The 27438-nt window shown below is 42.3% G+C and overlaps 2 protein-coding genes across 4 annotated transcripts in view; both read right to left on the bottom strand.

The window, feature by feature from the left end:
• NLGN4X (neuroligin 4 X-linked) overlaps positions 1-24745 on the bottom strand; it is a 620760-nt gene extending 596015 nt beyond the window's left edge. For all 3 annotated transcript variants that reach the window (XM_049872280.1, XM_049872286.1, XM_049872283.1), the window contains exon 1: positions 24723-24745. The gene's annotated coding sequence lies outside the window, so the exon portion shown is untranslated. The remainder of the gene's footprint in view (positions 1-24722) is intronic.
• A 23-nt stretch (positions 24746-24768) lies between these two features.
• PUDP (pseudouridine 5'-phosphatase) overlaps positions 24769-27438 on the bottom strand; it is a 459516-nt gene continuing 456846 nt past the window's right edge. Inside the window, exon 5 of the mRNA XM_049872314.1 lies at positions 24769-24881. Within this exon, the coding sequence (XP_049728271.1) occupies positions 24828-24881 (54 nt within the window). The 3' untranslated portion in view covers positions 24769-24827. The remainder of the gene's footprint in view (positions 24882-27438) is intronic.

Genomic DNA, 27438 nt, shown 5'->3' with positions numbered 1-27438 from the left:
CGGAGGTCACCTGGGCTACGGCTGCTTGTGATTGCTAAACGGCTTTTATCTGAAGGTAAATCTTAAAGCACTGAGACAGCTCATGTATGAATTCATGTTAAGAGAAGAGCTGCTGTGCAGAAAAACAATGATTTCCCAAGAAGCCAAGGCTGGTATGGTAAAACAGATATCACCTGGTCACAGAAATGAGATGGCTATTAAAGCAATCTGTCAATGAGAAAAACCCCAGTCTTGCTTTCTGTCTTCTTCACGGGGTGCTTTAGTTTAAGATCCAACCGGGCGCATTTCTCTAACTCCTCACCCTCTCCTCCCCCAAAAAGAGAAAAAACACACAGATGTGAGTGTACCCAAATGCCCCTCTATTTTGCAAATCCGACAACGCAAACCAGTCGCTGTCAAGTTGATTCTGACTCATGGGGACCCCATGTGTGTCAGAGTAGAACTGTGCTCCACAGGGTTTTCAATCGTGGATTTTTTTGGAATTAGATTGCCAGGACTTTCTTCTGAGGGGTCTCCAGTGGACTCAAACCTCCAATCTTTTGGGTAAGTAACCAACAGCTTAAGCATTGCCACCACAAAGGGGATCCTCTCCTTTGTACATTTCTGTTCCATTCTCTGGTTATGGAGCATGTTGCTGTTGCTGATTCCCATCCAGTTGGCTCCGACTCATGGCGCTTCCATGTGTGTCAGAGGAGAACTGTGCTCCATAGGGTTCTCAATGGGTGATCTTTTGGGAGCAAATTGCCAGGACTTTCTTCCAAGGCACCTCCATGTGTGTCAGAGGAGAACTGTGCTCCACAGGGTTTTCAATGGATGATTTTTCAGAAGCAGATTGCCAGGACTTTCTTCCAAGGCACCTCCGTGTGTGTCAGAGGAGAACTGTGCTCCACAGGGTTTTCAATGGATGATTTTTTGGAAACAGATTGCCAGGACTTTCTTCCAAGGCACCTCCGTGTGTGTCAGAGGAGAACTGTGCTCCACAGGGTTTTCAATGGATGATTTTTTGGAAGCAGATTGCCAGGACTTTCTTCCAAGGCACCTCCATGTGTGTCAGAGGAGAACTGTGCTCCATAGGGTTCTCAATGGGTGATCTTTTGGGAGCAGATTGGCAGGACTTTCTTCCAGGGCACCTCCATGTGTGTCAGACGAGTACTGTGCTCCATAGGGTTTTCAGTGGATTTTTTTTGGAAGCAGATTGCCAGGTTTTTCTTCCAAGACACCTCCATGTGTGTCAGAGGAGAACTGTACTCCATAGGACTTTCAATGGGTGAATTTTTTGGAAGAAGATTGCCAGGGGTTTCTTCCAAGACACCTGCATGTTTGTCAGAGGAGAACTTACTCCATAGGGTTTTCAATGCGTGATTTTTTGGGAACAGATTGCCAGGACTTTCTTCCATGGCGCCTCCATGTGTGTCAGAGAACTGTGCTCCACAATCTTTTCAATGGGTGAATTCTTGGAAGCGGATTGCCGCGACTTTCTTCCATGGCACCTCCATGTGTGTCAGAGGAGAACTGTGCTTCATAGTGTTTTCAATGGGTGAATTTTTGGAAGCACATTGCCACGACTTACCTCAAAGTCACCTCCATGTGTGTCACAGGAGAACCGTACTCCATAGGTTTTTCAAAGGGTGATTTATTGGAAGCAGATTGCCAGGCCTTTCTTCCAAGGCACCTCCATGTGTGTCAGAGGAGAACCGTGCTCCATAGGGTTCTCAATGGGTGATCTTTTGGGAGCAGATTGGCAGGACTTTCTTCCAGGGCACCTCCATGTGTGTCAGAGGAGAACTGTGCTCCACAGGGTTTTCAGTGGGTTTTTTTGGAAGCAGATTGCCAGGTTTTTCTTCCAGGACACCTCCATGTGTGTCAGAGAACTGTGCTCCATAGGATTTTCAATGGGTCATTTTTCAGAAGCAGATTGCAAGCACTTTCCTCCAAGGCACCTCCATGTGTGTCAGAGGAGAACTGTGCTCCATAGGGTTTTCAGTGGATTTTTTTTGGAAGCAGATTGCCAGGTTTTTCTTCCAAGACACCTCCATGTGTGTCAGAGGAGAACTGTGCTCCATAGGATTTTCAGTGGGTCATTTTTCAGAAGCAGATTGCAAGCACTTTTCTCCAAGGCACCTCCATGTGTGTCAGAGGAGAACTGTGCTCCATAGGGTTTTCAGTGGGTGAATTTTTTGGAAGAAGATTGCCAGGGGTTTCTTCCAAGACACCTGCATGTTTGTCAGAGGAGAACTTGCTCCATAGGGTTTTCAATGTGTGATTTTTTGGGAACAGATTGCCAGGACTTTCTTCCATGGCATCTCCATGTGTGTCAGAGGAGAACTGTGCTCCACAGGGTTTTCAATGGATGATTTTTTGGAAGCAGATTGCCAGGACTTTCTTCCAAGGCACCTCCATGTGTGTCAGAGGAGAACTGTGCTACACAGGGTTTTCAATGGATGATTTTTTAGAAGAAGATTGCCAGGACTTTCTTCCAAGGCACCCCCATGTGTGTCAGAGGAGAACTGTGCTCCAAGGGTTTTCAATGGATGATTTTTAGGGAGCAGATTGCCAGGACTTTCTTCCAAGGCACCTCCATGTGTGTCAGAGGATAACTGTGCTCCACAGGGTTTTCAATGGATGATTTTTTGGGAACAGATTGCCAGGACTTTCTTCCAAGGCACCTCCATGTGTGTCAGAGGAGAACTGTGCTCCACAGGGTTCTCAATGGCTGATTTTTTGGGAACAGATTGCCAGGACTTTCTTCCAAGTCACCGCTGGGTGGACTCATACTTCCAGCCTTTCAGAGAGCAGCTAAGTGCATAACCATTTCTGTCACCCAGATGTCACTTCTTACTCCCATGAAAATATCTCTGGTTTTCCCATCTGCAAGTGACATTTTATCTTCTCTAAAATCCAGTAGTATACTGTATATCTCAAAGAGCGTGCTTCTTGTTTTACCTTCCGATATATTCACACATTCATTTTCTAAACTACATAGCCATATTCCATTTTCTATTCCAAAAGCCCTACGGTAGAGTCCTTTTTGTATGCAACACTTGCAAAGGCAAATATCTGCTTAATGAATTAATCATTTCCCTCAATTGATCCTCAAATATACATTTGACTCCACCAGCAATTATCACCGAGTTTTGCAAATATTATCAGGCCATGATAAATCACTGAAAATGTCTACATCACAAAGAGGTTGTGATATCATTAGGCAAGCTATCTCCTGCCCCCATGGCGAGATTGGATACTTCAGACCAGCCGTGCAGAAATCCAAACGCCGGCCAATTCAGGAGATGTGTTTCCGTTTCTACTCCTGTCCTCATGTCTAGAGGCACCAACAAGGACTTTGCCTGGTGGGAGATGTCATTAACCCATTTACAAGGCTAGTTACTCTGACATGATGTTGGAAACATGCTTGTGAAATACAGGCTGTATCCACGCAGACGGCATTAAGCCTAGCAGAAGTCTTTATCTAAGGCAACTAATTATTCTTAAGACTAAAAACAGAAGCAAATACTAATGAATTTGCTAATTGTCTTTTTCTATCCTTTCCAAGCTTTGTATGGTCTTTAGTTGCTAAACATACTGTAATTAAAGAGGAAAAAGGAAAGGAAGTCCCAACATCAGTCTTGGTTCTCCTTTGTCTTCTTTTTCACAAGCCAACTTAGAATATGACAAAAAAAGATAGAATAGGACATCATTTTACCCAGTGAAAAAGATATCTGTACTTCTTTAAAGGTGGTGCATTAGAAATCTTTATTTATTCATTAGATATTTTATGAAGCCAGGATAATGATCACAACACTGTTCTCATTCTGTTATCAGCTGCCGTGCCATCCCTTCAGACTCATGGTGGCCCCATGACAACGGAAGGAGACATTGCCCAGTCCTGCTTCATCTTCATGATTGCTGGCATGTTGGAGGCCATCATTGTGGCTACTGTGCCAGTCCATCTCACTGAGGGTCCCCCTTGCCCTGGCTGGTCCTCTACTTCACCACACATGATGTCCTCCTCCAGCAACTGATGGTTCCTGATGGCATGCCCAAAGCAAATGAGTTGGACAATATTCTGCTGCGATCCATAAGGTTTTCATTGCCTGATTTTCAGAACTGGGTCCCCATACCTTTCTTCCTAGTATGTCTTAGTCTGGGCACTCCACTGAAACCTTTCCACCATGGGCGACCCTGTTGGTATTCTAATTACTGGTGACAAAGCTTCCAGCATCACAGCAACCCACAAGCCAGGCCAGTATGACAAACCGACAGATGGGTGCCAGGGCTTATTCTGGTGCAGGAGGAGCAAAAGGCCAATAGGATTGTTATGGATGGAATCGTGCCCCCAGAAGTATGTGTTGTGAATCCTAATCCCTATGCGTGTAGACGAAATCCCACCTGAAGATAGGGTTTTCTTTGTTACGTGAATAAGGTCATATCAGTGTAGGGTGTGTCTTAAACCAATCACTTCTGAGACATAAAAAGAGCAGATGTGGTACACAAACAAGCAAGCACAGATGAGGAAAGACAGATGTCACATAGAGATCTCCAAGGAACCAGATACAGAAGCTGAAAGTGACAAGGACCTTCCCCAGCACCAACAGAGAGAGAGCCTTCTCCTAGAGGCAGTGCCCTGAATTTGGGTTTCTAGCTTCCTGAACTGTGAGAACACAAATTTCTGTTCGTTAAAGCCTCCCACTTGCGGTATTTTTGTTACAGCAGCACACGGAGACTAAGACAAGGATGAACAGGGAAATAATCCATCTGCTACAACAACGCGGGGCGATGCTGTCGTAGACATAAGGGCAGGGAGCATCCATGGAAGCTTGCAAAGGACGCGCACGCTGGACACAGGCAAGGGAGAAACATCCACACAAGCTCAGGGTGAATGTCAGTTATAGGAAGGAAGAAGGGGAGGAGGAGAGCTGTCTCAGGGACAAGGTGAGAATGTTTGCATGCTAGGGAACGTCACATGCAAACCCTGAGAAGCAGGATCTTAGGGTACAAGGGGAAGCCCCGGTGGCACAGTGGTTAAGCTGCCAACCAAAAGGTCAGTGGTTCAAATCCACCAGCCGCTCCTTGGAAACCCCATGGGGCAGCTCTACTCTGTCCTAAAGGGTCACTATGAGTTGGAATCGACTCAGAATGGGGGTTTTTTATGGCTGAAAACGTGATGTTGAGGGAAGTGAGATGAGCTGCAATGAGGACAAGCTCGTTACAGCAAGACAAGCAGTGATGGATGGGGAACACCAACAGGTAGGTCTAAGGGTGTAAACTCTGACTCCTGGAAAAGCAGCAGGAAATACAGCTGTCCAGAGGTAGTCACTGCATGCTCTCTGGGCAAGAGAGGAGGGGGTGTCTCAGGGTCCCTGAGTTCCTACGGAGATTGTGATGTCACTAACTGAGCTGAGTGAGTAAACTGTTTTGTGGCCTTACGTGTATCTAGCTGAACATGAAGTGAAAGTTTCATTAGGTGGCAATAACGTGATTCTGTTGTTCTTGTTGTTAGTTGCTGCTGAGCTGCCTCCGACTCATGGTGACCACACGTATGACAGAATGAAACGCTGCCCATTCCTGTGCCACCTTCATCATCACTGGTATGTTGGAGTCCAGTGTGAAGGCTACTGTGTTACCGCATCTCAGGGAGGGTCTCCCTCTTTTTGGCTGACCCAGTACTTTACCAACCAGGATGTTCTTTTCCAGCAACTGAACTTTCCTGATGACGTGTCCAAAGTAAGTGAGCCGAAGTCTCTCCATCTCACTTCCAAGGAGCGTGCTGGTTGTATTTATTTCTAAGACGGATTTGTTCGTTCATCTGGCAGTCCACGGTATGTTCAATATTCTTCATCAACATGACATGAAAATGCGCCAGTTCTTCTTCTGTCTTCCTTTTTCATTGTCCAGTGTTTGCACACATATGAGGCCATTGAAAAGACCATGGGTTGGGTCACATGCACCTTAGTCATCAAAGTGACATCTTCATTTTTTCAAAACTAAAGACTAGGCAAAACAAATGCATTTGCCCAAATCAGCAATGCTTACCGGAAGCAAGCTTTAGGCCACACTGAACCTCATTCTGCAATAAGGAGGCCAGGAGCCAAACAAAAAAACCCGTCGCTATCAAAATGATTCCCATAACAACCCTGTAGGACAGAGTAGAACTGCCCCACAGAGGTTCCAAGGCTGTAATAGTTACAGAAGTAGACTCCCACATCTTTATCCTGCTCAGTGGCTGGTGCTTTCAAACAGCCAAACTTTCGGTTAGTAGCCAAACATTTAACCACTGTGCCACCAGGGCTCCCCCCAAGCCAGGAGCAGCAAGTTATAATTGTTAACAATGAGAAGGCAGTTACCATGTGCCAGGACTGGTTTGTGTTAGTCAGGCTAGCAGAGGAGATGGTGCAGTGACAAACATCCCGTCACATCTCAGAGGTGTGGCATGTTATCATGGATTGAATATGTGTCAACTTGTCTAGGCCGTGATTCCCTAGTATTGTGTGGTTGTCCATTTTCTCATCTAATGTGATTTTCCTATGTGTTGTAAATCCTACCTCTATGATGTTAATGAGGTGGGATAGGTGGCAGTTATGTTAATGAGGCAGGACTCAATCTACAAGATTGGATTGTGTCTTGAGCCAATCTCTTTTGAGTTATAAAAGAGAGAAGCTACAGAGAGACATGAGGACCACATATCACCAAGAAACAAGAACTAGGAGAACAGCATGTCTTTTGGGCCCATGGTCCCTGAGCTGAGAAGCTCCTAGACCTGGGGAAGACTGATGACAAAGACCTTTTCCCAGAGCTGACAGAGAGAAAAAGCCTTCCCCTGAAGCTGGTGCCCTGAATTTGGACTTGTAGCCTACTAGACTCTGAGAGAATACACTCCTGTTTGTTGAAGCCATCTGCTTGTGGTATTTCTGTTACAGCAGCACTAGGTGACTAAGACACATGGTTAGTCTCTTCACTTGAACCATTCTCATTTTGTAGCCTACAACATGGTGGAGCTCCATTTACTAGTAAATCTTTCCATCTAAGTTGCGATAGCCGCCCAAGCTAAATTCCATTTCAAGATCTGCATCTTTGGCTTGAATTTAATGCATAGCACATGTTGCTATCGTTGGGTACCACAGAGTCAATTCTGACTCATAGTGGCCCTGTGTGACAGAATAACTACTCCCACAGTGTTTGCCAGGCTATAATCTTTTACAGAAACAGATCGAGAGGTCTTTTCTCCCGCAGAGCTGCTGGGGAAGGTCACACTGCTGACCTTTTAGTTAGCAGACGAGTGCTTAACTGTTGCCCCACCTGGTCCCTGCAGAGTGCATAGCATGTCATTAAAAGAAAACTTGTTACTCAGAGGGCATTATTTGAACCTGCACTGCTGAAGTGGGTCCTAGATAACTACGTAATGGACAGACCCAAATGTTCAAAAGGCAACAACACACATAATGGTTTACTCCCTGGTTGCACAGTTAATGGTTTTACTCCCCGGTTTGCTTCAGCTACTAGTGCAATTCCTTTGTTGTGGAAATTAATTTATTTGCATTTATTTTTAAGTGAGCATTTCGTCCTTCTCTGTGGCTAAGAGTCTCTAGATGCTCAAAGTACCAGACCAGCCCTGGTGTGGCAGCTTGATTTATTCAGGGCGGCTGGTCAACCTGTCCAGTTGTACACACAAAATACAGGGTATCAGCCTGGAGGAGGCTCAATAACTAGTTTAACCTCGAACCTAATTCTTTTAATAATGTATCAATCACAGCCCCTTAAAACGCCCACGTCAAATGAAAATATACAGCTTTGGCTCAGATTTAATTAATTTACACGGCATTCATTTTACCTTAATGGACGCCCGTGGAGGCGGAGCACTGATGAATATACATGAATTGCAGGTCCAATTTTCTCTATCAGTAAAAAATAAAGCCAGGGGAATGAAAAAAGAAATCACCCACTTGTTAAAAATACGTGATATTTTCTTCCTACAATGTGGTGGGGGCTGGGAAGGGGACAATGGGAAGCAAGAAAAAGGGAGAAGAAAAGAATGTAATATTGCTAAACACCTATGTTTTGGAATTTGTGAGTGATTTTTGAGCATTGTACCAAAGTTTGTCTTTGTGATAGATCTATGAAGACAAAAATTGGAGTTTGGAAAGAAAGGTGGTATCTACATAGTTCTGTCTGTTTTTGAATACTTTGTTATGGATTGGATTATGTCCCCCCAAAAAATATGTGTTAAAAGCCTGGCTCCTGGACATGTGGATATGATTCTGTTCGGAAATAGCGTATTCCTTTCTTACGTTAATGAGGTCATATGAGAGCAGGGTGGGTCCTAAACCTAATCAATTCTGAGTTATGAAGACAAAGGCAGAACAAAGAGAGACATACACACTGGGGGAAAACAGACACAATGTGAGGATCAGCTACAAGCCAAAGAATCCCAAAGAACAGCAAGGAACCAAAACAATGCCGGGGCTGTCAACAAGACAGGAATCAACATGGCCAAGACCCTGATTTGGACTTTTAGCCTCCCAAACTGTGAGAAAATGAACTTCTGTTCTTTAAAGCCACCCCTTGTGGTATTTCTGTTATGCCAGCAGTAGCAAACCAAGGCCCCCTCCCTGCTTTTCTTTCCATTTTATCACAATGCCATCCTCCAGAGATGTACACTATAGATGGGTGTAGAATACCACTAAGTGCTCAATGGTAGGTTGGTAAAATGATGGGCTGGATTGTGTTCCCAGCTGTACTGATTGAGTAGTTAAGGCAAGAAGCCAAACATTATGGACCCCAGGTTTTTCATTTACTGAATTTTATGCAAATAACATGCACCTTGTATGTTTGTTTGCCAGCCGTGCCCTCTCCTGTGACGTATTTTCATAAGCACCACTATGCCAATTTTTTTTTTACAAGTTGCTGTGAAAAAAAAAAAATTAGCATAGCACCTTAAGAAAATACCTTTTAGGGAGAGGGTGCAGTTGGCAAACAAACATAGAAGCTATGCATGATTTGCATGCTGTTGTTGTTGTTAGGTGCTGTCGAGTCGGTTCCGAATCAAAGTGACTCTGTGCACAACAGAACAAAACACTGCCCAGTCCTGCGCCATCCCTACAATTCTTGTTATGCTTGAGCTCATCGTTGCAGCCACTGTGTCAATCCACCTCGCTGAGGATCTTCCTCTTTTCCACTGACCCTGTACTCTGCCAAGCGTGATGTCCTTCTCCAGGGACTGATCCCTCCTGACAACATGTCCAAAGTATGTAAGACGCAGTCTCGCCACCCTTGCTTCTAAGGAGCATTCTGGTTGTACTTCTTCTAAGACAGATTTGTTCATTCTTCTGGCAGTCCATGGTCTATTCAATATTCTTCGTGAACACCACAATTCAAAGGCATCAATTCTTCTTCCATCATCTTTATTCACTGTCCAGCTTTCACATGAATATGATGCAATTGAAAATACCATGGCTTGGGTCAGGTGCACCTTAGTCTTCAGGGTAACATCTTTGCTTTTCAACACTTTAAAGAGGTCCTTTGCAGCAGATTTACTCAATGCAATGCGTTTTTTGATTTCTCGACTGCTGCTTCCATGGCTGTTGATTGTGGAGCCAAGTAAAATGAAATCCTTGACAATTTCAATCTTTTCTCCATTTATCACGATGTTGCTCATTGGTCCAGTTGTGAGGATTTTTGTTTTCTTTATGTTGAGGTGCAATCCATGCTGAAGGCTGTAGTCTTTGATCTTCATCAGTAAGTGCTTCAAGTCCTCTTCAATTTCAGCAAGCAAGGTTGTGTCATCTGCATAACGCAGGTTGTGTCATCTGCATAACGCAGGTTGTTAATGAGTCTTCCTCCAATCCTGATGCCCTGTTCTACTTCATATACTACAGCTTCTCGTATTATTTGTTCAGCACACAGATTGAATACGTATGGTGAAAGAATACAGCCCTGACGCACATCTTTCCTGACTTTAAACCAATCAGTATCCCCTTGTTCTGTCCGAACAACTGCCTCTTGATCCATGTCAAGTTCCTCATGAGAACAATTAAGTGTTCTGGAATTCCCATTCTTTGCAATGGTGTCCATAATTTGTTATGATCCACACAGTTGAATGCCTTTGGATAGTCAATAAAACACAAGTAAACATCCCTCTGGTATTCTCTGCTTTCAGCCAGGATCCATTTGACATCAGCAATGATATCCGTGGTTCCATGTCCTCTTCTGAAACACGCCTGAATTTCTGGCAGTTCCCTGTCAATATACTGCTGCAGCTGTTTTTGAACCATCTTCAGCAAAATTTTGCTTGTGTGTGACATTAATGATGTTGTTCTATAATTTCCACATTCGGTTGGATCACCTTTCTTGGGAATAGGCATAAATATGGGTCTCTTCCAGACAGTTGGCCAGGAAGCTGCCTTCCATATTTCTTGATATAGACGAGCGAGCACCTCCAGTGTGGCATCTGTTTGTTGAAACATCTCAATTGGAAGACCAGTTAATACGACTAGTATTCAAACTTAGGCACCAACCACTAGGGCCAAAGATGAAGAAACAGAAGATTTTTATCAGCTGCTGCAGTCTGAAATTGATTGAACATGCAGTCAAGATGCATTGATAATTACCGGCGACTGGAACGGGAAAGTTGGAAACAAAGAAGAAGGATCTAAGTAGTTGGAAAATATGTCCTTGGTGATAGAAACAATGCCTGAGATCAAATGATAGAGTTTTGCAAGACCAACGACTTCTTCTTTGCAAATACCTTCTTTCATCAACATAAAAGGCAACTATACAGATGGACCTTGCCAGATGGAACATGCAGAAATCAAATTGACTACATCTGTGGAAAGAGACTATGGAAAAGCTCAATATCATCAGTTGGAACAGGCCGGGGCCAACTGTGGAACAGACCGTCAATTGCTCATATGCAAGTTCAAGCTGAAACTGAAGAAAATCAGAGCAAGTCCATGAGAGCCAAAATATGACTTTGAGTACATGCCACCTCAATTTAGACACCGTCTCAAGAATAGATTTGATGCATTGAACACTAGTGACTGAAGACCAGATGAATTGTGGAATGACATCAAGGACATCATCCATGAAGAAAGCAAGAGGTCACTGAAAAGACAGGAAAGAAAGAAAAGACCAAGATGGATGTCAAAGGAGACTCTGAAACTTGCCCTTGAACATCGAGCAGTTAAAGCAAAAGGAAGAATTGATGAAGTAAAAGAACTGAACAGAAGATTTGAAAGGGCCTCTCGAGAAGACAAAGTAAAGTATTATAATGACATGTCCAAAGAGCTGGAGATGGAAAACCAAAAGGGAAGAACACGCTCAGCGTTTCTCAAGCTGAAAGAACTGAAGAAAGAATTCAAGCCTCCAGTTGCAATAGTGAAGGATTCCATGGGGAAAATATTAAATCATGCAGGAAGCATCAAAAGAAGATGGAAGGAATACACAGAGTCATTATAGAATTAGTCGATGTTCAACCATTTCAGGAGGTGGCATATGATCAGGAACTGATGGTACTGAAGGAAGAAGTCCAAGCTGCTCTGAAGGCATTGGCGAAAAACAAGGCTCCAGGAATCGATGGAATATCAATTGAGATGTTTCAACGAACAAATGCATTATTTGCATACAATACGGTAATTAATTAGACCTTTAACAGGATGTCCTCAGAGGTAAAATTCAAGCCCCATTAGCTAGATGATCTCAAAAGCTATTTGTTATTATTGTTGTTGTTGTTATTGCTTTCTAGGCATTAGGTCATAGCTCTCCATATTAAGTAAAGATGTCTTACATGGCTGGCTTGGGTTTTATCTCAATAAAGACAGACGTTATCAAAGTGGGGAAACCCTGGTGGCATAGTGGTTAAGAGCTATGGCTGCTAACCAAGAGGTTGTCAGTGCGAATCCACCAGCTCCTCCTTGGAAACCCTGTGAGGCAGTTCTACAGGGTTGCTGTGAGTCGGAATCGATTTGATGGCAATGGGTTTGGTTTGGTTTGTGTGTCTTGATGAGACGTTCATTGCGTGTAATTTTAAGCTGACCCAAGTATTGACTACTAGATTCAAATCTTGCTCTATCTCAAGAAATTTCTCTTCTATCCTGTGTCTGAATTGACCTTCTTTTCTCATCTTCAGGGATACCAATTATGCAAATGTTTTATCTTCTTTGTTTTTCATTGGTATCTTCCTACATCTACACATTTTTATCATTTTTTCATTTCATTCTGAGCTCTTCAAACCTATCCACTATGTTTTTCACAGTTTTTCCATCATTTTAATCGGGGCTTCAAACTGATTGTTCCCAGTTCAGTCATAGGAAGAGAAACTGGAACAGACTCAAATTTCTAAAATTTGGGTGAACCAGAAAGATAACTACAATGGGAATTATGGATTAAAGCCCTGCGACAAATCTAATCTTCGTCTTAGAAAAAAAAAAAAAAAGGCAACACACACATCGCATAGCAACCAAATCTCTTGCCTGTAGGATTTTGAGCAGAGTTGGAAACAACAGTGCCCTGATCAAAGATGGTGGCCGATCGTGATGCTTCGAATGTGTGCTGCTCTTCACAGTCCTGTCAGTAATCCAATTACAGGCATCAGTCTCTTGAAAGGGATCTTCCCACGTCTCCCACTCCAGGGTTTGGACCTGTAATTTTTCCGATTCCAGTTATCATTCCGGATCACCCGAATTGTGAAAATTTGGGTCTGTTCTGATTTTGCTTCATCGGCCATGGCTGAACTGGTTGGAACTGGTTTGAATCCTTGATTTTAATCCCATTTGAGGGCATTTCAAAGGGCATTTGCAATTCTTTCTTTCCTTATTTTCCCTTTTCCAACTCTCTCAGGAGCTTTTCCAACTTGATTTACATTTCGCCTTGTTGTTTTATAGTTTCTTTTTTTCTGAGAAATTTTACTTCTTTTAACTCTTTTTGAATAACAGACGATGTGTTGAACATTTCTTGTATAATATGAAGAATCAATTATGGCAAACCTTGGTTGCCTTATGTGAAGTTTGTTCTTCATTTTCTTTTTTTGTTATGTCCTTCCCATCCTGCTCCTACCTGCTTCCTTTCCAGTTTTTAAGCAGCAGTTCTCTGGTGGCTCCTTCTTTATATGTACTTATCTCTGAAGAGATAGTTGGCAATGCACAAAGGCTGAAGTGCTGAGATAGGTTCTGTAGCTTTGAAACACGTTACTTCAGACCGTCTCATCAAATCAGTTATTCTTTGCCCCAAGGATTATGTGTCTCCTCCAACTCAAGAATTCAAAGAGTTGGTACAGATTACAGGAAAACGTTTTAACTCATAGTCACTCTGTGAGTAAACTTGTAATCTTGAGACAACTGCCTCCCAAATTCATTTAACTTGCTTGGCAATAGGCAGCTTCATAGAGTTGGATTGTACTTCGTACAAAAACAATGGGAGTGATGGTTTGAAAATAAAAGGAAAAAAATCCAAGTGCTTTTTTCACTTTTATTCCCATCAATAGGGTTGTGTCCTGAGCCAGCCCTAAGCATCTTTCTACTGCAATGAGGTGGAGGAAGTTTATAGTCAGGTTTTGACATTCAACATCCAACACCCATCTGTTCAGTATGTTGTACTGTGGTGGCTTGTGTGTTGCTGTGATGCTGAAAGCCACAGTACTGGTATTCCAGATTCCAACAGGGTCACCCATGGTGAACAGGTTTCAGTAGTTTCCAGACTAAGACAGACTAGGAAGAAAGACCTGGTGAGCTACTTCTGAAAATCAGCCAATGAAAAGCAGATGGATCACAACAGAACATTGGCCAACTAGCTTGCTTTAGACACATCATCAGGAGGGATCAATGGCTGAAGGACAGCATTGTGTTTGGTGAAGTAGAGGGCCAGCGAGGGTGAGGGAGACCTTTGGTGAGATGGATTGTCACAACAGCTGAAAGGATGGACTCAGAAATGCCAGTGATCATGAGGATGACTCAGGACCAGGCAGCATGTTTTTCTGCTGTACATAAGATCACTATGAGTTGGAGTCAACTCAAGGGGCAGCTACCTGTATCTCCTACCTACCTACCTACCCACCCACCCATCCATCCCTCCCTCCCTCCCTTCCTCCATCCATCCATCACCCATCCATCACCCATCCGTCCGTCCGTCCGTCCGTCATCCATCCATCCATCATCCATCCAACCATCCATCATCCATCCAACCTTCCACCCATCTGTCTGTCTGTCCGTCCATCCATCTATCCATCCATATGTCTAACATCTATCTATATAGCAAACAATATAGTCTTGATAGGCTTTATCTAGAGACAGGATTCAGGATTTATATATATCCACCGGTACTTTAATTACGGAGTATCTTTTCAGATCTATGACACTTTTTTCTCTAGGAAACATTTGTTCTACTGAAGGACAATAATGTTATGTTATCTGACAGTGTCTCCTTCTTGGGTAGGCTTCATGGTTAGACAGGAAGGGGCTTGGTAAGGTGTTCTGGAGCTGGCTTCATTTCTTGTTTACATTGAAGATGAAGTTTTCTTTCACTTACTTTTGAAAGAAGAGTTGAAGTAAAATGTGTCTTTACCACATTTAACAAGAATTATGTTGTTGGTGTTAGTTGCCCTGGAGCCGATTCTGAGTAGAATTGCTCCGTAGCGTTTCCAATGTTTGTGACCTTTCAGAAGGCGATTACCAGGCTTGTCATCCGATGCACCTTGCATGAGTTTAAATCGCCAACCTTCCAGCTAGTAGTGGGGCTTAACCTTTTGTGCCACCAAGGGACTCCTAAATAAGAATACTGGACACATTCAATCTAACATATTCATCTTAAAAGAAATCCTGTAAAAGCTTGACCTTTAGCTCCCAGAGGTCAATTTCAAGTGGTTCAAAAATTAATACAAGAAATATTCCCAAGAATCAACTACGAGGCTGTGATTTTGCTAAGTTGTGCATATGCATCCAGGAATAAAAGAGCATGGACCCTGCCATTTCAATTTGAATGACATCTTCCTCGCAAGTTCTAAGAAACCTTATTTCTAACAGAATTAGCTCTGTAAACCAATTTGTCACTCTGGGCACAAAATATCTCCCTTCATTTGAAAGAGGATTCTTCCTTGAGGGGACAGTGGTGGTTCGGTGGTAGAATTCTCACCTTCCATGCGGGAGACCTGGGTTTGATTCCCAGACAGTGAACCTCAGGGTAGCCATCATAGGATTTCAAATACCTGTAGGGTCACTCGTGATGGACAGGTTTCCGTGAAGCTTTCAGACTAAGACAGACTAGGAAGAAAGGCCTGGCGATCTACTGAAAATCAGCCAATGAAAATCCCGTGGATCACAATGGTCTGATCCCATTGCACACAAAGTGGCCATGAGTCAAGGGCCAACTCAAAGGCAGATAATAACAACAACAATATTTGAAGAGTCCCAGCTACTTTTATGGAGCCCTGGTGGCACAGTGGTTAAGAGCTACAGCTGTTAATCAAAAGGTTGGCAGTTCGAATCCACCAGCTGCTCCTTGGAAACCCTGTGGGCAGTTCTACTTTGTTCTATAGGTCGCTATGAGTCGGAATCGACTTGACAGCACCTCACAACAACAACAAGCTTCTTTTTAAAGATCCTTCTCTCTTCTTGTGTCCTTTTCAGATTCATTTCCAACATCCTGTCTCTTCTAATTTTAGATCTGATAGAAAATGTGCCTACCTCAGCATTTTCAAATCACTTCTGCACATAGTTGTTTTTACTAAGCAGTGATCTTCGTATATATTTTTTACAGGTATTTCATAAATATTTAGTCTGTATGTTAGCACTGAGCATTCTTGGCATATCACCACCAAACTTGAAGCCGTCAGTTATTCAATAAATGTTGACGGACATTATATACTTTAGGTGCAGTCTTGATGTTCAGTTTGGGAGAAAGTGAACGTCACCTCCCAAATGCATTTTCTCCAATTTAAGGTCTCAGCAACTGACATGATTAGTGTAGAATAAGTAATTAAGATTGATTGAGTTACTTAATAGTCATGAAAGCACCAATGTTTTCTGTTAGAAAATTAAGGAATTAAGTTTGCTATTGATCATCTCTGATGACTATAGAAGTGCATATCTCCAAGGGGAAGGGTCCTAAATATTTCATCAACATGCTGAATCATTGAAGCTGGAATCCAGTTTACTGATAATTGATGCTTAAATAACACAGAAATAAACACGTTGCATTATTAGGAAAATTGAAAGAAGGTTCCTGGTGGAGTTATTACATCAAAAGAAAATGTTTTAACTAAAGAAAATGACCAGTCACTCTCTGAATTCCTGAGGCATGTCTAAAAATCCTGCAACAATGAAAACAGCCAGTGGTTATTAGGTTTGAGCTGCAGTGGAGTCTGGCACAGAGTCAGGGAAAGAAAACAATACAATTTAAACACTGTCGCAAAGCCCTTGCTTGGAATCTATCCTAAGGAAATAATCAGTTTTAGAGAAAGATTTATGTACCAGCATCTTCATTATAGTTTTATTGATAATAGTGATTCTCAGAAACAAGTCCAAGTACTCAACAGCATAAAACAAGTTGAATGAGTTCTAGAGTCATATCCAGCACTGAAATTCAAATTAAAAATATATATGTGCCACATTTGAAATTTTTGAAAACAGGGCATTTTTTTGGAGCAAAATGCAAAATTGCAGGTACAGTATGATGCTAAATGTGTAAACATTTCATGGAATGTATATATTGCATATAAATGAGTATGTATATAAGAAACCAAAAAAAGGTTTTTTTTTTTTTTTTTAATATAAACGATTAGAGTCCTGGGTGATACTAATGTTTAAGCACTGAACTACCAGCTAAGAGGCTGGCGATTTGAGCACATCCAGAGGCACCTAGGAAGGCAGGCCTGGCAATCTGCTTCTGAAAGGTCACGGCCTTGGAGACCCTACGGAGCAGTCTACTCTGCACACATGGGGTCGCCGTGCTTTGGAATCGATTCCATGGCAACTAACAATATATAATTTACATGTGTGACAAAAGGTTAACTGCGTTCATGTTTAAGAAGCAGACATATCAACCTAAATTACTTTTATTAACTTTTTCACACTTTTTCCAAAATTTTCATGATAAAAGAACGTGACATTTCAACATAATTTATGATGTCACAAAATTTTTTTAAAAGCGTGACTTTTATAAATGGAAAACACAACAAAAGCATGCTATAAATGTATATGTTATTTTCTCGTGTTTGAGAGAGCAGGTTATAGAATCGACTGTTGAGGAGGAAACTAGAACTGAATTCTTATCGTGACCAGCCTCTTCATCTATGAACAGATCCCCGCTCATCTCATGGCATTTTAAATCACCTCCTACGCATGGGAAACCTGGACAATGAATAAGGAAGACCAAAGAAGAGTTGATGCCTTTGAATTATGGTGTTGGTGAGGTGTACTGAATACACCATGGATTGTCAGCAGAATGAATAAATCTGTCTTGGAAGAAATACAGCCAGAACGCTCCTTAGAAGGAAGGATAGCGAGACTTCATCTCACATACTTTGCACATATTATCAGTAGGGGCCAGTCCCTGGAGAAGGACATCACGTTTGTTAAGTAGGCAGTCAGCGGAAAAGGGGAAGGCCCTCAAGGAGATGGGCTGACACAGTGGCTGCAATGATGGGCTCAAACACAGCAATGATTGTAAGGATGGCACAGGACCAGAGAGTGTTTTGTTCTGCCGTGCATAGGGGTCGCAATGAGTCAGAACTGACTCAACGACCCCTAACAACAACCAACAGCAACATCTTGTCTGCCCTATTGAGGGAGACAGACCAAAAAGGAAAAAAAAAGGGGCGGGGGGAGGAAATATACAATATAGAGTACGTTAGAAAGAAAAAAGTTCTAAAGATAAACAAAAAGAAAGCATGGAAGGTGGGCATGATATCCTTGTTGGGGTAGAGGAGATGGCTTGGGAAGGTTTACTGAGAAAGTGTCTTTAAAAAACATTGTTATAAAAGAGGAAGAAGCCATTTTCCATTTCGACATTTTTCATGTATACAGTTCAGTAAGAACAAATACATCAGTCATGTTGTGCCACCATCACCAATATCCATTGCCAGATTTTCCTTCACCATAAACAGAAACTTGGTGCTTCCTAAACAATGTTGACCCCTTCTTCCCTCTCTAGGTGCACTCAGCAGGTGTCTTTTTGGGTAAACATTGGAGGAAACACCACATACAATCACGACATAGGACTGGACTTAGGGGTGTCCAGGAAATGTATGGAGGTTGGGAAAGATGAGGGTCCCCCTGACGTTGTGAGCAGGGCAGTATAATTTTTGGACATGTTTTCCAAACGTTGTTTTTAAAGTCCTCAGCCACTCCCTGGTGCCTTTAGGATAAAGTTCCCACTTCTGAATGTACCTACCTGCCTCTTCCTAGCTTAAAGTTGTAGTAGAATAAATAGACGTATATAACTTTATAGATATGCATAGGAAAGGGTAGCTTTATTCTACAAGTTGAAGTCCTTGGGTAGCACAATTGGTTAACATGCTTGACTGCTAACAAACGGAAAGGTTGGCGATTCGAATCCAGCTAGAGGCACCTCAGAAGAAAGGCCTGGTGCTCTACTTCTGAAGAATCAGCCACTGAAACCCCGTGGTGCACAGTTCTACACTGATACACATGGGTGGCCATGAGTTGGAATCAACTTGACAGCAACTGGTACTAGTGCCGGTATTGTATGCATTAAAAAAAAAAAAAAAAAATCCATAGCCATCAAGTGGATTCTAACTGAGAGCGATCCTGTGAGACAGAGTAGAACTGCCTTATAGGGCTTCCAAGGCTGACATCTTTAGGGAAGCAGACTGCCACGTCTTTCTCCTGCGGATTGGCTGGTGGGTTGGAACCACCAATCTTTTTGTTAGCAATGGAGTGCTTAACCACTGAGCCACCAGGGCTCCTTATCCTATGCACTCCTGCTGAAAAATTACATCCACCTAAAAATGCCCACGTAATTCATAGTGCTTTCAAGGGTTTCATTTGAGAGACAAGAAGTTTAGGTTCATTTCAAAAAGAATGTATCATTTCCTTTCACCAAAGAAGACATTCAGCGGGCTAACAGACACGTTAGGAAATGCTAACAATGACTAGGCGTTAGAGAAATGCAAATCAAAACTACAAGAGATACCATTTCACCCCAGCATTACTGGCACAAAAAAAAAGAAAAGAACAAATATTGGAGAGGCTACGGGGAGATTGCAACTCTTATGCCCTGCTGGTGGGAATGCAAAATGGTACAAACATTTTGGAAAACGATATGGTGCTTCTTTAAAAAAGCTAGAAATAGAAATACCATAGGATCCAGCAATCCCACTCCTAGGAATATATCCTAGAGAAATAAGAACCGTCACATGAATAGACATATGCACGCTCATGTTCATTACAGCATCGTCCACAACAGTAAAAGGATGGAAACAACCTAGATGCCCATCAACAGATAAACTGTGGTACATACACCCAGTGGAATACTACTCAACTGCAAAGAACAATGATGAGTCTGCGAAGTGTCTCACAACATGGAGTGAATCTGGAGGGCATCATACTGAATGAAATAATTCAATCACAAAAGGACAAATATTGTTCGAGATCACTATTATAAAAACTCATGAAAAGGTTTACACAAAAAATGCAACAGTCTTTCATGGTTATGAGGGAGGGGTGGGGATGGAAAGACACTAGTTAATAGATAAGTGGTAACTTTGGTGAAGGGTAAGACAGTACACAATACTGGGTATGTCAGCACAACCTGTCCAAGGCAAGGTCATCATAGCTCCATAGACACATCCAAACTCCCACAGGGATGGAATTACTAGGCTAAGGGCTTTGGGGACCATGGCCTCAGGGAATATCTAGCTCAATTGGAATAACGTAGTTGATAAAGAAAATGTTATACATTCTACTTTGGTGAGTAACGTGTGGGGTCTTAAAACCCTGTGAGCGTCAGTCTAAGATATTACACTGGTCTCACCCTTTTGGGAGCAAGGGAGAACAAAAAACCGAAGACACAAAGGAAAGATTAGTCCAAAGGACCAATGGACCACAGCTACCACAGTCTCCCCCAGACTAAGTCCAATACAACTAGATGGTGCCCGGCTACCACCACTGGCTGCTCTGACAGGGATCACAGTAGAGGGTCCCAGACAGAGCTGGAGAAAAATGTAGAACAAAATTCCAACTCAAAAAAAAAAAAATCAGACTTACTGGCCTGACAGACACTGGAGAAACCCTGAGAGTATGGTCCCCAGACATTTTATTAGCTCAGTACTGATGTCACTCCCTAGGTTCACCCTTCAGCCAAAGATTGGACAGGTCCATAAAACAAAACAAGATGAAAGGGTCACAGCAGCCCATGGGCAAGGACGAGAAGGCAGGAGGGAACGGGAAAGCTGATAATGGGGAACCCAAGGTCAAGAAGGGAAGAGTGTTGACATGTCGTAGAGTTGGCAAGCAATGTCACAAAACAATATGTGTATTAATTGTTTAATAAGAAATGATTTGCTCTGTAAACCTTCATCTAAGGAACAATAAAAAAGAGAGTGTCATTTCCTAATTAAAATAAATTCAATCTGCAGATGCCTATTCCTGAGTGTACATAAGAATCCACCAGCATTCATAAAAAACAAAAAGGTTATGGAACACATTCTAAATACAGATATTTCAAAAGAAAAGAATATTCTGGTTCGCTCGGTGGTTTCAAAGTATTTCATTTAATCTGATATTTAACGCTGGCCAGCCCCTGTATCCTCCCGCCCCATAAGCCTTCTCATTTCACTGCTTCTGGGCTTTTACTCGGTCCCGGCACTCAGCACGTGTGCTTAGGGAGATGATGTCCTTATTTCTACTTTCTCCTTTTGCAGGAAGAAGGAAATGTTTCCACTTATAAAAGTTATTTGGAAGGCTTTCTAGTGACAGTGAAGGAGATTACACTGATACGTGGAAAGCAAGATTGTTACTATGAACATATCTCCCAGGGCAAGATTACTCAAAACACTTTTACATTTTTCTACTGTTTCACATACATTATCTCATTATGAGATTCAATTCGCCGAGAAAATTAACTGAAAATACACAGTTGTTTCTGTGATTTGAGCAACTTGATTATCTTCGTTCATTCCCCTTTGCCAGTAAATGCAAAGTTCAGAAATATAAGTAAATAGTTTACAAATATTTCAGAAAGGATACCATTGACAGAGGAAAAAATGAAGAAACTGTTTAAGAGACAAATTCTCCATCATCTTGTATTTTAAAACAGGATTTTCATGTTATATTTTGTTTTCGGCTTTCAAGACATGTGCACATTTTCTATGTCTATACATAGAGAATCGATGGATAGTATTTAAAAAAGACTACAATATAAAAAATTATTTTGTTAATAAAAGCTATAGAAAATGAAAACATGTTGAAAAATACAAAAAAAAATCATGGCCTATGTACGGAAAATTTTAAACTCCACTGGCAGATGCAAAAAAAAAAAAGTGCAAAGATATATCATTTTTCTTTGGAAGCTGAGAAAATATTTCTAATGTCTCATGAGATTTTATTTCTCAGTCTCATCATAGAAAACTTCATGAAGTTAAAATAGAATGCTTAAGCACTCAGTTGCTAACCAAAAGGTCAGTGGTTCAAACCCACCACCATCTCCACTGTGCCACAAGGGTGCCACCAGGGTTTCCTTACATTATCTAGACACTTTTTATTTCTACAATAAAATCTATAAGCATTTTCTTTTCCTTTAACAAATATTTTTGTATATATGCATGTTTCTTGTATATATGTACGTATGCATATATTTTTGCATGTATTTATTCATGTGAGCCCTCGTGGCGCAGTGGTGAGGAGCTCTGGTGCTAACCAAAAGGTTGGCAGTTTGAATCCACCAGGTGCTCCTTGCAAACCCCATGGGGCAGTTCCACTCTGTTCTATGGGGTCACTATGAGTCCCAATCAACTCGGCAGCAATGGTGTTTATTCATGGGCTTATTCTTTTCACCCATCATGGCCTGAAGTCCCAATGGGCTGAGCCCCAATTCATGTTATGAAGCTAGAATAACCCTTGAGCAAAAATGTGAAAATAATAGCATGAAAAGGAGAGCTTGGAATAATTAATCACAGATTTAAAATTACCTGAAATGCTAGCTTTCGAAGTTTTACTAGTTCATTAAAAACGAAACAGAAACCTATCACCGTTTCAAATCTTTATTCCACCAAATTGACAACTTAAAATTAGAAAGTCTATAGAAAAAAAAGGAGCCCTGGTGGCACAGTGGCTAAGCGCTCAGCTGCTAACCAAAAGGTCGGTGGTTGGAACCCACCAGCCGCTCTGCGGGAGAAAGATGTGGCAGTCTGCTTCTTGAAAGATTACAGCCTTGGAAACCCTATGGGGCAGTTCTACTCTGGCCTATAGGGACGCTAGGAGTCAGAATTGACTTGATGGCAGTGGGTTTGGTTTCTTGGGTGGCAGAAACAATTAAGCGCTCAACTACTAGCTGCGAGGGTAGAGATTTGAGCCCACCCAAAACCACCTTGGAAGAAAGCCCTGCTGACCTATATCTGAAAGGTCATACTCTTGGAAACCCTCACAGTTCTACTCTGACAAACCTGGGGTTGCCTCTAGTGAGAGTCGTTTTGAAGGAAGCTAACAACAACAGAAAGGAAAATTGATCATCTCAATAGATAGAGGAATACATACACTAAAATTAGATCATTGTTTCCTGCATTTTTAAAAAAGGGTGTAAAACATACGGAAGGCTAGGAACAAAAACATAGGGCTTTGACATGATGGAGATTATTGATCTCATATCCAGAGTTAAATAACAGTGGGTAAAATGGAGGTGAGCTTATAAAACCAAGAAGGAACAGCGATGCCCCCTACCTATATGATTATTGGACATGGTGCATGATAAACTCAGAGCTGAAGCAGAAAGAAGAGGTGCAAATACTGGAAATGACAAGGCAGAATGAGATTTATTGGCAGATGCTATGACTGTCTGCCTGGCAGCAAGAGGATCTAGTATCAGACGGTAGAGCAAATGGATTATTTCCAAAATGAAAGTGAAGAGGGCTTGAAGCGCTTACTGATGAAGATCAAAAACTAAATCCTTCAGTATGGATTACACCACAACATAAAGAAAGCAAAAATCCTCACACCTGGATCACTTAAGCAACATCATGATCAACGGAGAAAAGAGTGAAGTTGGCAAGGATTTCATTTTACTTGGATCCACAATCAACACCCATGGAAGCAGCAGTCAGGAAATCAAGACACACTGCATTGGGGAAATCTGCTGCAAAAGACCTCTTTAAAGTGTTAAAAAGCAAAGCTGTCACTTTGAGGACTGAGGTGCACCTGACCAAGCCATGGTAATTCAGTCGCTTCAGATGCATGTGAAAGCTGGACGGTGAATAAGGAAGACCGAAGAAGAATCGACACCTTTGAACTATACATATATTGAAACAGAGCCCTGGTGGTGCAGTGGTTTGGCATTCAGCTGCTAACCTAAAGGTCAGCAGTTTGAATCCACCAGCTGCTCCCTGGAAATCCTATGGGGCGGTTCTACTCTGTCCTATACGATTGCTATGAGTCAGAATCAACTCGACGGCAACGAGTTTGGTTTTGGGTTTATATACACTGGCTACAGAAGAAGAAGAAGAAATCTGACTTGGAAGAAGTACAGCCAGAGTACTCCTCAGAAGGGATGCTCTCTGTGGGAGACGATGTCTATCAGCCCGTAAATTTGTTTGTTACACCACAAAGGACCCTTCTGCCAGCTCCTCCTCCAGGGTTGGGGGGTCAGGTGATGGAATTTGTTCCTTGTTCTAGCAGCCACAAGGAGCCACTGAAGGCTGTATACAGGGAAGTGACGCAATCCCATTTGTGTTTTAGAGAATTGTCCCTGACTTTTATAGGGTCGCTGAGTCGGAATCGACTCGACGGCAGTGGGTTTGGATTTTTTTTTTTAATAGGGAGAAGAGGAAACTCTGGTGGCATAGTGGTTAAGTGCTACGGTTGCTAACCAAAAGGTTGGCAGTTCAAATCTGCCAGGCGCTCCTTGGAAACTCTACAGGGCAGTTCTACTCTGTCCTATAGGGTCACTATGAGTTGGAATCCACTTGACAGCAGTGGGTTTGGTTTTGTTTTTCGGTTATAGAGAGAAGAATGGCTTACAGGAGTAAATGCCTGGAGTTTGGGATGCTACTGAGGTAGAAGTGTTTGCTCTAAAGAGGAAAAAAGTTTATTTTTTTATTTTTTTAAAGGAGCTCTATCCTAACTATGTAAATAAGAATGAAGGTTTTCAGTTAAGTTTCTCTGATGTCCTATCATTGTTGTTAGGTGCTGTCAAGTCGATCCTGACTCATAGCACCCCATGTGACTGAGTAGAACTGCCCCACAGGGTTTCCTAGGCTGTACTCTTTACAGAAGCAGAATGCCAGGTCTTTTCCCCTTGGAGATCCTGAGTGCGTTCCAACTGTCGACCTTTTGGTTAGCAGCCGAGCCCTTAGCCTGCTCCACCAGGACTCCTCTGTTGTTCTGGAGCCCTGGTGGTGTGAAGATTAAGAGCTCAGGCTGCTAAGCAAAACGCTGCAGTTCAAATCCACCAGCTGCTCCTTGGAAACCCTAAGAGGCAGTTCTACTCTGTCCTATAGGATCGCTTGTTCTAGTAACCTTAAAATGTCTGAAGAGCCTTAAGCAGGGCAGGGCTCAGGGGTAGCCACTTACCCTAACTTGCCACCCAAATTCCGTGTTTCTTGGAAAAGTCATTATCTGTTCCTGCTTTCAGTCTCCTTCTATGGCTGGTGATGCTAATGGGTTATCACACTCCTTCTAGAGCCCACACTGGGGGCCATAGGTCCGTGTTCTCCATTGATTACTAGGTGCCTGGGGGAAAATAGAATGTTTTAGAGAAACGCGGAAGCATTCACTTTCCAATCTCACCCTTTTTTGTTCACTGTGGTGAAAACATCCACAAAACTTATGCTGATTCAACCATTTCTACCGGTAAAATTCAGGGGCATTGATTACATTCTTCAACTTGTACAACCATTCTCACCCTCCTTTTGCAAACCATTGCATCACCACGAACAAGCTAAAACTCCCCCTCTACACCCCTGGTAACCACTAATCATCTCTGGTTTCTATACATTTGGTTATTTCAAATAATGAGATCCTATGCTATTGGTCTCTCTGAGACTGACTTCTTTGGCTCAGTGTGACATTGTCAAGGTTCACCCATGCTGTGGCATGTATCAGGACTTCATTTCTCTTGATTACTGAGTAGTATTCCGTTGTATGGATATTCCACATTGTGTTTATCCATTCATCTGCTGATGGGCATTTCAGTTGTTTCCACCTTTTGGCTACTGTGAAAAGTGCTGCAGTGAACATTGCTGTATAGTTTCTGTTTGGTTTTCTGCTTGCAATCTCTCTGGATCCCTGGGAAAGGGTGATATGAATGGACTCAATGTCCCCATTTCAAAATCTTACTCAAGTTTCAAAGATGTTCTCCAGACCCGCTGTGTGTGATGTATAAAACCTGTTGGGTTTATTGCTGATGACAGGCATGGCCCAAGTAAAAAAATAAAACCATACAGGCAAAATTAAATTATCTCTATTATGATGACAGGATTGCAACCAGAGTAAGAAATTTGTTTGCTAATCTGATTAGGCCAAAAAAGTCACATTCAAAAAGACAAATAACCCAATTAAAAAATGGGGAAAAGATATGAATAGACACTTCACTAAAGAAGACATTTAGGTAGCTAACAGATATATGAGGAAATGTTCACGATCGTTAGCCATTAGAAAAATGCAGATCAAAACTGCAATAAGATTTCATCTCACTTCAATTTTTTTTTTTTTAAGGCTGGCATTAATCCAAAAAACACAAAATAATAAATGTTGGAGAGGCTGTGGAGAGACTGGAACACTTCTACACTGCTGGTGGGAATGTCAAATGGTACAACCACTTTGGAAATCGATTTGGCGCTTCCTTAAAAAGCTAGAAATAGAACTACCACACGATCCAGGAATCCCACTCCTTGGAATATATTCTAGAGAAGTAAGAGCCTTTACACAAACAGATATATGCACACCTATGTTTACTGCAACACTGTTTACAATAGCAAAAAGATGGAAGCAACCAAGGTGCCCATCAACGGATGAATGGATAAATAAATTATGGCATATTCACACAATGGAATACTACGCATCGATAAAGAACAGTGAGGAATCTGTGAAACATTTCATAACATGGAGGAAGAACCTGGAAGGCATTAGGCTGAGTGAAATTAGTCAGTTGCAAAAGGACAAATGTTGTATAAGACCACAATTATAAGAACTTGAGAAATAGTTTAAACTGAGAAGAAAACATTCTTTTGTGGTTACGAAAGTGGGGAGGGAGGGAGGGTGGAAGAGGGGCATTCACTAATTAGATAATAGATAAGAACTACTTTAGGTGAAGGGAAAGACAGCACGCAATACAGGGGAGGTCAGCACAATTGGACTAAACCCAAAGCAAAGAAGTTTCCTGAATAAACTGAATGCTTTGAAGGCCTGTGTAGCACAGGCAGGGGTCTGAGGACCATGGTTTCAGGGGACATCTAGGTGAATTGGCATAATAAAATCTATTTAGAAAACATTCTGCATCCCACTTTGAAGAATGGCGTCTGGGGTCTTAAACGCTAGCAAGCAGCCATCTAAGACGCATCAATTGGTCTCAACCCACCTGGATCAAAGGAGAATGAAGAACACCAAGGACACAAGGTGATTGTGAGCCCAAGAGACAGAACGGGCCACATGAACCAGAGACTAGAACATCCTGAGACCAGAAGAACTGGATGGTGCCCAGCTACAACCGATGGCTGCCCTGACAGGGAACACAACAGAGAACCTCTGAGGGAGCAGGAGAGCAGTGGGATGCAGACCCCAAATTCTCATAAGACCAGACTTAATGGTCTGACTGAGACTGGAAGGACCCCAGTGGTCATGGCCCCCAGATCTTCTGTTGGCCCAGGACAGAGACCATTCCCGAAGCTAACTCTTCAGACATGGATTGGACTGGACAATGGGTTGGAGAGGGATGCTGGTGAGCAGTGAGCTTCTTGGATCAGTTGGACACTTGAGACATGTTGGCATCTCCTGCCTGGAGGGGAGATGAGAGGGTGGAGGGGGTTAGAAGCTGGCGAAATGGATGCAAAAAGAGAGAGTGGAGGGAGAAAGCAGGCTGTCTCATTAGGGGGAGAGTAATTGGGAGTGTGTAGCAAGGTGTATATGGGTTTTTGTGTGAGAGACTGATTTGATTTGTAAACTTTCACTTAGAGCACAATAAAAATTATTAAAAAAAAAAGTCACATTCAGATGGGTTGTCTTTCCTTTTGCTCACCTGGATGTCATATAGAATATTTGCATACATGTAATACAGGAGTCCCTGGTTGGT

This window comes from Elephas maximus, chromosome X (assembly GCF_024166365.1).
Source record: "Elephas maximus indicus isolate mEleMax1 chromosome X, mEleMax1 primary haplotype, whole genome shotgun sequence".
Classification (NCBI taxonomy): domain Eukaryota; kingdom Metazoa; phylum Chordata; class Mammalia; order Proboscidea; family Elephantidae; genus Elephas; species Elephas maximus.
Note: the sequence above shows the minus strand (reverse complement) of the source record. Positions and strands in the feature narration are given on the sequence as shown.